The 14,419-nt window shown below is 36.1% G+C and overlaps 1 protein-coding gene across 1 annotated transcript in view; it reads left to right on the top strand.

Annotated features, from left to right (window-relative positions):
- The first annotated feature begins 3,253 nt into the window (after positions 1-3,253).
- LOC129245043 (nidogen) overlaps positions 3,254-14,419 on the top strand; it is a 31,907-nt gene continuing 20,741 nt past the window's right edge. The window contains exon 1 of the mRNA XM_054883005.1: positions 3,254-3,913. Within this exon, the coding sequence (XP_054738980.1) occupies positions 3,671-3,913 (243 nt within the window). The 5' untranslated portion in view covers positions 3,254-3,670. The remainder of the gene's footprint in view (positions 3,914-14,419) is intronic.

Here is a 14,419-nt window from a genome sequence, read left to right as displayed (position 1 = left end):
AGCACTCAGACATTAATTGAGTTCATTGTGCTACACTTGGATTCCCTTTTAATTTTCTTTAAATCTACCCACCCGATCTCCGAAGAAATCTGAGTAGATTAGAGAGTGCCAAAGAGCCAAAGTGGTCGCTTCTTAACACATCTGTGCCAAAGACCTCAAACCTGTTTCGAGCGAAGGCGGGGCAGACGCACAGGAAGTGGTCCGCCGTCTCATTCTCCTCTTCACAAGCTGGGCAGAGTACACTGTCTGAGATGCCCACCCTTTCCATGTGCTTCGCCCGCAGAAAGTGCCCCGTCATCAGTCCAACCAGCTGTCTGCACTCCCTTCTGCTCAATGACAGGAGGGTTTGCGACAGTCGATCGGACATGACAGGTAACATCAGTTTAGTCCGTTGCAGCCTCTCTCAGCCTGCCAAGCTCGCTTGTGGGTTGTAGTAACCCATTTGCTAATCGTGGCTTTGATGGCCGCAGAAGGGAGTGGCAAAACGGGCTCTGGACCAAAGAAGTTAGCCTCAGAGCCCATCATAGCTAAGGAGTCAGAGGTCTCGTTTCCCACGATACCCAGGTGTCCCGGGACCCATGTTCCCATCAGGCTATTATGTCTACCGACATAGTCCAGCCTGGATTTATAGGATTCGACTACCCCTGATGTGATTTGGGGGCTGTCTAAGGCCATGAGCGCAGCTTGGTTTTCGCTGCAGACACATATAGATCTGCCTCTCCATCGGTTTTCCACAACAAAATTCATCGCTTCTTGAACTGCAAACACCTCCGCTTGAAACACAGATGCAAGCATTCCAAGAGCAAAGTGCAGGTTTGTCCCGCTGGATTCCACGTAGACCCCAGAGCCGGAGCCATGCGCAGTCCTAGAGCCATCCGCGAAAATACGAAAACAGTGTTTGCCGGGCTCATTTAAGAGTTTGACCACAACTGAGCCTCTGGCAGCACTACACTGTATACCTTTTCAAGTACGACTCTTGATGGCATGGAGTCAAGGGGCATGGCAAGGACCGTTGTATCGAAGTCCATGCCCTCTCTGTTTTCCAATGCCGGACAGGGGCTGTACCAGTTCTCATTGTGTTTCAGCCTGCAGATGGCCTTCAAGGTCTCTCCTTGGATGAATGTATCAAGTGGTGGCAAACCAATCAAAGTATCTAATGCCGGGTCTGAAGTAATCGGAAAAGCTCCAGTGCAACAGATGACCACAGTGCGTTGTAGTCTCGATAAGGTCCTCCTGACTCCCACGAGAGAGTGGGAGACTCCAGCACCATTTATCAAACAAATAGTTTTTTCTGTAAATTTCTTATCAATAAAATAAGCTTCGGCCGATATTCTTAGTTACTAGAGACTTTTCGGAACACAAAATAATTATTTATAATAGTATTTTTAATAAAAAAATTGATAGAGAAATATTTTAACATCTGGTAATTTTTTTGTACGTCGAAGGCTGGTCTTTTTTTAAATAAAATTACAACTTGTTGATCAAAATTGAATTAAAAAAGTTGAAATTATAAGCATAAAAATAGCAATTATATAAAATATAAAATAGCAATTTTACGAGAGCTTACGATTTCTTTCCGAGTTAAATTCAACGTCTTAGCTAAATTTCTATTTAAAACATCAAAAACTGCTCTACTTAGATTTTTCTACCTCTGATTGGTGGTATTAGCTGTTTTTCCAATGAAAACCAACAAATAAAAATTTACTCAAATGGCATAGGCGAAAATTATGGTAAACTAGTGTACTATAAAACAAGAAACCTGCAATACTAAAAAGTAAAAAAAAAGAAATAGAAATAAAAATAAAACTTTGGAAAACATATTCTGCAGATTGGTAACTGATTGTAAGCTACTTGTCCCCCTGTGACGCAAACAACAGCGTCGCCGCATAAAACATAAAATATATCACCAAGCAACTAAATTTAAAATTAGCCTTTGCGACATTAAGAAAATATTTAGTAAGAGGCCGCAAAAGCGCGCGCTAAAAAATCAAAAAAAACAAGCAATAATTTTGTTGAGCCTAAAGGAATGTAAATACTTACATACACATGCATTCATACTTAAATATACACTGCGTTAAATCACGATAGCACTAGGAGTTATTGAAGAATTTTTATAACTGATTCTCTTTAATTTTAGTATTATTTCGGGTATACAGTTTTAGAGCCCTTTGAATTTGGGTATAATACAGTGCAAGTTCTAGGTGGATTTTTGTTATTTTTTTTGCTGACAGTGATGGGTGTTTTCTTCTATAGAAACTCTAATATCGAGTAATGCACAAAACCTCCAGAAAAAAATATTGCCAAAAATCTTCGCGATTTTTGAGCGATTCAAAGATGCACGTTTTTATAACAAAATTCAACTAACTACAAAACTGACTGCTCTATATTTTTCTAAAAATTCTTCCAACAAAGTTCGACTGTTTTTTTAATTGGAATAAAGTTTGAAACTTGATGAGAAAGGAATAAATTGTGAAAACTTGTCAACAAGACCCTGTGCTATATTTGTATAACGCAGTGTATGTATGTAAATGTACCTACATATAATATATACAGACACTATGCATGTAAACGCGGAGCTACATGAAAGGAAAAGTGTATTTTAGTAGGCTTTCATTTGCGCATTCCCAACATTCCTTTTTGTCATAACCATTAAGATAATCTTTGATTTCTGAGTGGGTGATAGATAATGACTTTCGCGGCGAACTCTTTGTCAAATAAACTCTCGCGTAGAGGTCTAGGAAGTGCAGTGAAATTCGAATAATGGGAGAGGTTTATTAGGGTGCACTCCACCATCAAAAATATGCAAATACTCACAGATTCCCTCCAGCAAGCGTGCATATACATATACATATGTATGAATGAGAGTGTATTTGTGTTGGCAGAATCATACATACACATGCACACATATTTATAAGTGCGAGTACGCATCAACAACTTCCTTGGGATAGTGTAATTTCCCATGCACTGCGAATGCTGCGAACGTCGACGCAAGCATAAACACTAACGCTGCACTTAATAAAGCGCACAGTCCCGCAGTCAAACATTTATACAGTCATACTTTCATACTCACATATACTCACCTATGCCATTGCTGCGTCCACGATCGCACCAATAAAGCGTCACACGCAGCCTATCATCGCTGATCGGCACTGTTGCTCATCGTTCGCCCTGTCTGGCTGTTTTGCTATCTCGCGGCTCAGGAGGATTCATTCTATTCAAATTCGTATCAGTTGTAAAAGTGTGGCAGTGGCGTATAGTTCGCCAATTGAGTTCTCTGCTTCTACTTCGGTGTATTCTAGTCGTGCGATCTTAAGTTCTTGGTCTCAATAGCCAAGCGCCTAGACTAGACAGAAAATATAAGAAAAAAAAAAAAAAAACAAAAAAACTAAAGGCTGAAAAGTGAAAACTCTGATTTCAGTTGGAAAGTTATTTTTAAAAAATATATTTTTGGAATTTTAATTTCTTTCTCGATGGCCGCGGTGCCGCTTGCAATCATGTTGAAGAAGTGCGAGAAAAAGTTTTGAATATTTAAAAGTGTTTTCGTTTCTTCATTAGTGTTTAAATTAAAAAAATTGAAAATTGTGAAATTTTTGGAAACAAAATTTGTGTGAGAAAATATTTAACATTGAAAGTTCGAAAATAAAGGCGGGCAAAAGTGTGATTCGTAAATATGTCTAAAAAATCTAAGGATATTGCACAATTTTTGTGCCTGGCGCTGCTGCTGTGCGTGGCCGCCACCGCAAGTGCGCAACAACAACACTACGTGGATACATTGAGTGCTGATGTATTCTATGAGCATCTGGAGGGATCAGTGGCACCGATTCATTATTTGAATGATGGTGATAGCGAATATGTAGCTTTGGATTTGGATAGACCCATGAATTTTTACAGTGAAAAATATGATAAACTCTTTGTAAGTGCACACTTATGTATATACTTACATACATACATATGTATTCAAATTTTTTGGTATTTATGACATATTCGAAAACGATATGACACTGAGTGTTTAATTAAAAGCATTCAAAACAGTTTTTAATTTTTTTTTCATTCCACATAGTTTATCTTCTTCGGTAAATACAAATCAGCACCTTTTTTTCTGCAGCGTATTTTATCCTAACAGAAAAGCAAATAGCGACGCATATATACAGATATTTATGGATTATATGGATATATAGTTGGTGTATCATTTGTTAAGTGGTTAACCATTCTACGCAATAGTCAAGGTGCACTTAAAGCTTTATAATCCTTTGAGTTTAAATCCTCAATAGGTCCGGAGTGTATGGAGAGACTGAAGAGCGAATCCATGTGAAGTGATTCCAGTAATTTGGAAATTGTCGTACATTTTTTTGAAATTGCATTATTAGATTTATTTATTATAAACTGAAAAAAATTTGAAAAAATGTTATAAATTAGAGATTTATTCAATGCTGAAAATTTTGATATAAAGTAAAAAACCGATGGTTAATATTTAAAAAAATTTTCAATTTTCAAATTCAAATATGTCCCTTTTACAAAAATATTTGAAAAAGAAAAGAAATGTTTTAATTTTTTTTTTAAAATGTCTCCTCTCAGATTTTTTTTTTTAAATTTTTTTATTAATAACTGAGACTATGCACAATAATCCGTGAAAGTTGCACTTCGAACTATATTCAAATACTAAAAAAATTAAAAACAAATTTCTCCAAAATTTGAACAAATTTAAAAATTTTCTAATTTCCAATTTTCCAAAAAAAAAATATTAACTTTTTTTAATTTTTGAAAAAGAAATTTTTTTTTTTTAATTTTGAAAAAAAAAAAAATTTAAGTAATATATATTTCATCGAAAATCGAAAAATGATTATACAATTTTAAAAAATAAACGCATGTATTTAACTTTAAAAAACTCTTTTCAACATTCAATAAATTTCTAAATTAAAATTTTTCCAATCCCTCTCTGATTATACTCAAGACTACAAATGTATAAACAAGCTAAAATTTACAACGATTGACCAAAATACGTGGAACACTTGGAATCTCTCAAAACTTTTAAGGGCGTGCAATCGCATTCAGCTTCTACGGACTCTGTGAAGTCAGGGGGGCTGCAGAATCTAAGCTAATAAGACATGATCCCCTCTCGGCTGTGGGGCAACTCATTATCAAAAAAGAGCTCTAAGGCTTAGGCAATTAAGTGGACAACAAGCAATGGGACTATGCTAGGCAAACTCCTAGCTGGGAGGGTATAGTCTTAAAAGTTTTAAACAACTCACTAACCTCCCAAAAAAGAAACGGTATTCCGACTGGTCACTGCAAATTGTGAAACTATCTGCGCAGACTCGAAGTATAGTCTAATGACTCTTGTCGATTTTGCAACTCGTCCTCAGAGGCACTTCACTTTGAGCTTTAGGCATGCACATTGCTTTCGGATGCTCCTCATCCAGCATGTTGATCATGTACCTAGTAGAGCATTGTTTTTGGATCATTTAATCATCTGAAAGCGGCTCTGATGGCTACTTAGTTATCTGAAAATATTATTATAAATAAAAGCGCCTTTGAAACTCCTTTATGCTCGATTGGCCAATATTATCTATCCCATTGATTCTACCTGCTGATATGATGCGTGTAAGTTGATATGTTTGTTCATGTATTCCCTTTACTCTTTATTAAATGTTACTTATAGGACTCCTAGAGACAGGACTAATAGAGAATAGATGTTGTTTAAAAATAAATAAAAAAATATAACTATTTAGATTCTTTCAGGTTTCACTATTTTTATTAAAAATGTAGCTCTTCGCAGTACATGTGAAAAATCGCTTCATTTAAATGACCACCAAAAGCACGTCTACAGGAAAAATCCGCCAAACAGCCGATTCATGAATGTCTAATTCTTGAGAACGTCGAGACATCGATCTTGAAGTTCGATTGTTCAATAACACTTTGCACTACAGCAGCAATATTCTCAACAGAACGTCCAGATTTTTGTCTACCAGAAAGAGTGTCTTGATATTTTTTCACCGAGCTTTGAATTGTCGACTCATTCGGGCAAATATTTCCACACAAAAGAATTATCAATTTTGCGATATGTTGTTCTTAAAAATCGGCAATTTTTTACTTAACGAATATCAAAGATGACATTAAGAAAGATACTGTCTAGGAATTATTCACCACTGCATCTAGACGCCACTTTTGAATGATGTTGAATGATCCTGTAAAATACATGCCCATGATTTCTTAGCGCAAAATCGTCGTCATTCGCCTGTTACCCCAAAGCGCATATAGGAAAAACGCAAGCATTTGCTTGCAATTTCTTATTTAACTGAACATTTTAAGTGCAATGGCTGAGATCTTTAAGAAGAATTCTGCTAAAGTAATTTGATGTTCTCGAGCTCAGGCGCACACTATTGATAGTACTAAGAACATTTTCGGTTGGGTGGACCACACAAATACAAGAATAGCTTCCATTCTAAATTAGCATTATAGTCTCTCGAAATTTCTCGGATATTTTATTGTACGTAAGAAGAGGCGTCGAGGTAAAATTTGCGCTGCTTCGGCATTACAGCAAAACACTTTGAAAATAAGTTTTGAATACCTCAAAACGTTGTTCAAAGGAGAAATGATCCACCGCAGTTACAATACTAAGTTCCTGCCAGCTTTTGAAGCGTGAAATTGCTGCCAGTATCGAGATAACTTGTCATTTAAACAGAAAACAGGCAAAGGCATGCCTGTGATATTTTACTAGACGCCTTGCAAAAAAATTCTGAATCAAGCTGTCACCGTATGGCTTTATATTATTATACAGGTACATCCAGCCGACAGATCCACATGAACTCAGCCGATTCAGAAATGCCTTTACTCCAGCCTTGATTTGCATTCTAAAGTATCCAAAAGTCTACTGACAGCCCGATTGTCAGGCACTATATTTATTCTGTTACATTTCATATGTCTTTCTACGAAGATATTTGAGATCATAGTTTCAAACATCAATACCTTCGAGTTAATATGTTCGAAGAAATAATATATTGTCCCTTCAAAGTGCATATTCGGTCAAAAAAGTGCCGGAAATTGGTTAATAAAGCAAAATATTTATTATTCCTTCAAATCTATAGTATGATTTTTTTTATCGAATTTTCAACAAATGGGTTCACTCAAACGCCGCATAACGTCCAAATAATTTTCTCTATTTACTTATTTCTTGGAAATTTTGACAATACCTTTACACAGGCATTTTTAACAATTCATTCCTGGTACTATTTTAACAGAATGTATATTATAATTATTTAAGTGAAGATATACATGTCTGCGTATTAGGGTGGGTTAAGTTTCTTTTCGACTTCCTTCCTAGAAGATTCGGATCCTGTATAAAAGTACAGAAAAAATGTCTACTAAAACATAGCTCTAAAATCATTTTTGAGCTCCCCATATTTGGAAAGAAGCTTTCTTTTATTAATACGAGGTTAAGATGAATATTTACTTAAATGCTATGACTGTAATTTTTTTAATACCAATTTGTACTTCGTAATTTTTCAGTACGAAGAATTAATTTTGTACACCTATTTTGTATCTAAAGAAACGCTAAATAATTAACATATGTTTATTTTTTTTTTGCAAATTTTATTCGATTTAGAAGAGAGGGAAACTTTTGAACACCTTCTATGTTCTTGCCCTGCATTAGCTAGTATCTAAATGAAATGTTTAGGAGCTCTACAATAAGAAAGGTTAGAATGTCTCTCGGGGTTAGAGCTTCAGAGCTTACTTAGATTCGCAAAAGACGCGGGCTGTAATACAAGAAGCCTACTACAAGGAAACGTAAGGGCCCACTAAGGACCAATAGGTACCACTAAGGATCAATAGGTCTATATGATGGCTTTCAGCTAGCCAGGTGAACCTAACCTAACCTAATTCGATTTATGTTTAAAATAATTACTTGTAGTCCATCAATATTAAAAAAATTATATAGTTATATAATAATTTGCTTCGTAGCGTCAACTTGCGACTCTTTAAATAAAAAATGAATATCAAAAATATTTTGATTTGCATCAACGTTGGCCATTTTCTTCCGTATAAAAAAGGCTGCAGAAAGTGTGCCTTATATGGAAAAAAATTCCCAACATCGTTTGCAGACCAAAAAAAAAATTACTAAAATTGAATGGGTTATAAAAGTTCATACCTGCATTTTTTCTAAATATTGTGCTTAAAAAATTTAAAAATTTTATGGTAATTTTTTGAAATTTGTTAAGAGGTCAGGGGTAGTCAGAGGCCTGAAAAAATGATGATTTTCAGTAATTTTTTTGCTACTCAATTGCTTTATTTTACCAAAATAAAAACATAGCATTAATACATCATGTATCGACTTGACTTTAGCAAAATTAAAAAAAAAAGAAAAAATAATAATAATTGAAAAAGTTATCGCTGTTTGTGCGGAGCCCGTTTCTCCAGAAGTCCCTTGCTGTGATCATCACAAGTCCTTGGAGATTCATCTCAAATCCATCGGTCAAGAGAAATTAGTTTTATTAATAGATAATCTAGTGGCTGATCGAAACTTTTTTTTTTCAAAATTAACAATATGGCGGCCTCAGGAAATATTTTTCAGATTTTCGAGAAAGAACCGAACGCTTCGGATCGCTCGAGCGCCCTTTATTAATTGATGAATAGTATTTGTCGAAAAGTATTTGTCGGATTCGCTCAAAATTTTCACACAATATTTTTAAGATATTATGCTTTAAGAAAATGCGAAAAAAATCCCACGTTTTTGAAAATTCTGATTACCCCTAATACTTTAAATTTTTGTGAACTTTGTACGAAGTTTGGAACTTTGTTTTGCGAGGTTTTTGTTATGCAATGAACTAATATATATTTTTATAAAAAAAGTAATGAAAGAAATTTAGCATGAAAACGTGAATATTTTGAAAAGCTTAAATGACTTAATTATGTGAGCGCAAATGCGGCTTCTCTTAAAATTTGGGAAGCTCGAAATTGACTTTAGCGCTATGCTCTGCAGAATTTTTTCCCCTATAATTTCATGTGGAATCCGAATGTAGGAGCAGGGATGTCGAACAATAGTTTCATGAAAATTGACCCGCCCTACTGTGCATGTATTGAGAGATTTCTTCAAAGACATTTTTTAAGAATTTAATAGGACATTTTATGAAATACATCAAAATTAATTGTCGTCTTGTACAAGCGCGGTTATTTAAAAGTCGGCTGCCATGTTCGATGTCTTCGGCGCCTTTATTATTCCACTTATGTATGTGGATATGTACTCGTCTATCGAAAATCACCCACGTGTGTCGTACGACATGATTAATCACAAAATTTAGTGCTATAGGTTGGTAAAAAATGTCTTAATTGAAGTGAAAAAGTCAACAAGAGAATTTTGTGGTTTTCGCGCCACATCACAGTTAGCACTGCCTGCGGAAAAATAGCTGGTTCGCGTGAAATTTGTCACAAAATTAAACTGCGAAAGTATTTATAAAAGACATCATAATTTTCTAAAGTGGACAAGTAGCAAATTTTTGGCCGGCAGCCAGCAATACCATTTTTTTTTTGTTTCGACTTATTTGTATGCTTCAGTAACCACATGTGGCCATTAACAAGATAATGGCAAATGTCCTGCGTTGAGAAAAAAAGCTGAAAAAATGCCGAACAGGCCATTAGCCGCAGGCAACTGCGCGGCTAATAGAATTGACAAAATGAGAAAAATGGTCGTTGATAAGTGTGTCGCTGTGCAGCTAAAAAGCCAATATGTGCCTATGTTCTCTATTAAAATCGCTAGTACTACCGCAATTGCTGCATGCAAAGATATGTTGTCAATGACTGTTTAGCAAAATGTGGCGCTAAATTGGGCGCCATCAGTCGTATGACTTAGACATAGTAAGTTTGCGCCACGAAGCGTTCGTCAAATTATATATTTGCACGGGTATGAAAAAAGCTGAAATTGGCATAGATACGTCAGCTAAAATATCTGCACGCTCTGAGAATAGTCGTAGGTACAGTTTTTTATGAACGCATAAATGTATGATACTTTAGGGAGTACAGAAGAAAGCGGAAGTATTGAATTAGTGTTGGGGTTTGGTAATGGTTTTACGAGTAAATTTTCTATTTTCAAATTGGTTAATACTAAAAGTTTAGCCTAGCCATAGACGTTTTCCATCTATTGCATGTATATGGGGAAAAGCTATTTTTGCAAGTTTCTCATAAAATCGTTAAAATTAAAAAAAAAATTATGAAAGTCCATAAATAGTTTAATTTGATAGTTTTAATTACAGTTTCAAAAAGTGAGACTTAATATCAAGATCAAGACTTCATAATTTGATAATTACTGATTATAAATATCGCTTGCTCATTGAAAAAATAATTCTTATTGCAATTTTAAATAAAATTCGGCAAAAAAGAATTTTCCTATACAAGGAAGATTCGAAGTTCATAGGCTTTTTGATACCATTTAATACTAACTGATTTGGAAAAATTAAAAAAAATACTTGTTTTTAGTACCTGATGGCGGAAAAAAATTCTGGAGGTGTCTTAAAAAATATTCGGTTATTCGACTTTTTGTCGACTGCCCTAATGTACTTGCCTACAATTTCTAAAAAGTTAGTCAGCGATACTAGCGAGCTAACAGACTATCCTAATTCATTTCTGGCCAAGGCGTGTCACTTCAGTAAGCGCTGCGCTTGTAGAGCAGAAAAGGAGGATTGAGCACATGCATTGTCTGAATACCGCATGTACCGCAAAATTAAACATCCATTTTTTTTTATAACTTTTTTACTAAATAAAAAATAAAAATGTTTAGAGTAATGGTAGTCTTTATTTTGACCTTTACGAATTTAGCAATTGGGAATCTTCGGAGTTTGGATATTAGGTGAACTGATGGATGTTTTAGTTGTAAAGAGGTTCTCTTCATCAGTGGGAGTGCTGATATTTTGAAAGAATTCGCACGGAAAGCCTTTAGGCACAAATTATGCATATTCTAACTCAAGAAGGTGCATGGATTGGTGTTCAGCGGCGTGGAGTAGTACGGAAGCTCAAGTGGTAATAGCTTCGGATACGAAGTCTGATCGGTCAGTTAATTTGAGTCCTTTTTCTTCTTAATTGGCGCAATAATCGCTTAACGATTTTGAATATTTCGAATACTTTCAAAGTCGGACGATATTTCCAGTCAACGTAGCCGCTGGGTCTTTATTAGCTGCGTTATGTCTATGTCGTCGTAAAACTCCTAAAACTACTAAAATCGCCAACTTGTAAAGATCCAAAAGTCTTCCGCTGAATCTTTCTCTCAAACACTCCAAGGGACTCCTCATCGGAATCTTGTCATCGCGCAAGCTTCTGCGGCATACGTTCGGACGGGCATAATGAGCGACTTATAAAGTGTAAGTTTTGTTCGTCGAGAGTGGACTTTACTGGTCAATTTCCTACTTAGTTGAGAGGAGCACTTGTACTACACCATTGGAATTCGCCGCAATCTATTTCTGGAATCCAGCTTTTGGAAATGCTCGTGGTGATTGTGGTTTAATATCTAGTTGCAGGTAAAGTTTAGCCTCGATGTAGAGTTGGAAGTATTAGTTACGTCTAGATGCTTGCCAAATGTGTTATTGTATCTACTCTGCATTGCTAATTGCTATCGAAAATGCATTTAGGATTGTACCAGCTCTCGGAGGTACTCCTCGCTGATCAATCATTATGAAGGAAAGCCGACGTTGGCTAGTATCTACCTAAAGCCCCCCGGACGCTGCCAATTAAGCAGCATCCTCCAAAAGTTGTGCTTTATGTGACCTTAAAGCTCACTTTTATCTATGATGCCTGCTTATGGGTGAAATATGTAGATTCATACCAAGTTTTTGTTTTATGCCCAAGTGTCTTTGGTTCAAGGGTGGCGACAATACTTCTATTTCCTAATGACAAGACGAACACTCCATTCAACGCTTGACGTTGGGCTGCTGCTTAATAGTGAAATACAGTGATTATTAAAAAAATATGGAAAAAGAAACATTTTTTTGTGTTTCATTGTGAAAAACATTTAATTTAGTTCAAGGAGATTCGTTTACATCACTTTTTGAATATGATATCGCGCAAGTGGTCGCCCTTAGCACGTATTTGGATATGTACAGGGTTGGCCATCTTAAACTGACCCATGTGATTATTAAAAAAATATGGAAAAAGAAACATTTTTTTTTGTGTTTCATTGTGAAAAACATTTAATTTAGTTCAAGGAGATTCGTTTACATCACTTTTTGAATATGATATCGCGCAAGTGGTCGCCCTTAGCTCGTATAGCGTAATGTGCCCGTTTTTCGGCGTTTTCCATAGTTTTGGCCAGCGTCTCGGCCGATATGGCGGCTATTTCCCGTCGGATATTGGCCTTAAGTGCGCCTAGTGTCTTTGGCTTGTTGACGTAAACCTTAGATTTCAAATTACAGTAAAAAGTTATAGGGTTACTCAATGGGTCAGTTTAATATGGCCAACCCTGTATATGAAAAACCGTAGCACCCGAGGCGACGATTAGACATTGTATTGTTCTATGTATTGGCAAGCTTGCCGTCTACAAGGTTGTCTCATACTTGTAAAAGATATCTCGATTTCATTCATTTTGCTTGAGAGATGTTGAAAGGCTTTGATGGCTCCTTAACCTTTTTCAGAACAAAGAGTAACGTATCTTTACATCTTAAGTAAGCTGGCTTCTCCTTCAAAATCTTCTTTCAGGACAGTAACGCTAAGTCACTAAGATCGACGTAAACCAATTTAAAATGTATCCTGATGATGACTACTATTTTTTATCTAGAATCTACGGTATATTTTTCAGGAAAAAGGATACAGAACATAGCGCTCGAAATTTCTTGACATAGAACCTAATAATAGCTAGCATTCGAAACATTCAAATAATGTAGTGTTTCCAATACATATTAGTTGGATATTCAGAAAAGGGAGAAAGTGCAAGATTAGGTACCCACTGCAGAGACATCTACGCATATTGGAACATGCTGATTTTTGTGCTACAAAAGTCTATTGGGTATGGGAATAAGTTTCCGTACTTTCTTAGCCAAAGTTATGAATTATTCAAACAATTAAATTATTACTTTTATCTATAGGGGATACATACAATATAACCCTAACTTAATTAGCACACTGGCTACTGGGGCCTTCAGAGCTAAAATTAAATAATAAATGATATTATGTAAAGTTTGTGCCATTGGAAGCTTCCACTTTACTCCATCTTTCAGGTAGCATACGGACTTCTCTGACGAAAAATTCGAGTTCTTTTGACTTGATCCATTCATTGAGTCAGTTCGTGATGCTCTAGTAAGAAAAGAAGTGAACCGCTCTCCGATAAGGACTGACTCCATTGATCGGAACAGATGTTAATCCGAAGGTTCAATGTTTTGGGAATACGGCGGGTGGGGCAAGATTTCCTAATTCAGTCCCTCTAAAGATATCTGGACTCATTTAGCAATGTGTGAACTGGCGTTGTTACTCAGCAAAATCAGTTTGTCATGTCTACCGTCCCATTCCAGGCGCTTTTCTTTGAGAGCTCGATTCAAACGCATTAGGTGCAGTCGGTGACGATCGCCCGTGATGGTTTCAGATGGCTTAAGGAGTTCATAATAGATGATACCCTCCTGATCACACCAGATGCACAACATATCCTTTGAAGCCTGAATATTTTATTTCGCTGTCGTTCGACCTGGTTCACTTGGCAATCTCTAACATTTTCGACGCTTAGGGTTATCATAATAGATCCATTTTTAATCGCCAGTGATTAGGTGATGCAGAAAATTTTTACATTTCTGCCGTTCAAGATGCATCTCACACATCACCAAACGTCTCTCGATATCCTTCTGTACGTTCCTTTAAAAGGTAATAATGAAGCATGACTTCCCGCAAATGCTGTTTTTTCGGGACGAACATAAACATTTTTGTCGTCAGATAAAAAAGGATCTTTATGATTTAAACGAATGTCAACTACTGCGATCGAGACCTCACATATACACCTTCAAATCACCAGTACCAGCAGCGACAACTCTTTTACGATGGCGGAAACTTATCCCCATACCCAATACCTTAACGCGGATTTGCACAATCTTGGCTCTCGTATATTATGAAGGTCCGACGTTGCTTGCTAAAAAAAGGGGTTAGTTAAGAGGCAATTAGAGTTATTGTTGATAAACTTTCTCTTACCTTGACATTCTGGTGGGATGCCTGTTTAAACTCCTCTAGTCTGGAAAAAAGTTTCTTCATACATTCCAGCGCTTTTCCGTACATATATACATACATTTTTGACATGCTTACACGTTCCTTATTCCGTCCAAGGTGTCAACGAATTTGGGTTCATTGAATTCTCTTTTGATACATATTGATTTATTGGGGAAGAAATTGCAACCTCAGCAGCAGCAGTCTGAATAGCATCAAATATTATCAACGTCAACAAAATAGCACTTATTTAATATAC

Source organism: Anastrepha obliqua, chromosome 4 (assembly GCF_027943255.1).
Source record: "Anastrepha obliqua isolate idAnaObli1 chromosome 4, idAnaObli1_1.0, whole genome shotgun sequence".
NCBI classification, from domain to species: domain Eukaryota; kingdom Metazoa; phylum Arthropoda; class Insecta; order Diptera; family Tephritidae; genus Anastrepha; species Anastrepha obliqua.
Note: the sequence above shows the minus strand (reverse complement) of the source record. Positions and strands in the feature narration are given on the sequence as shown.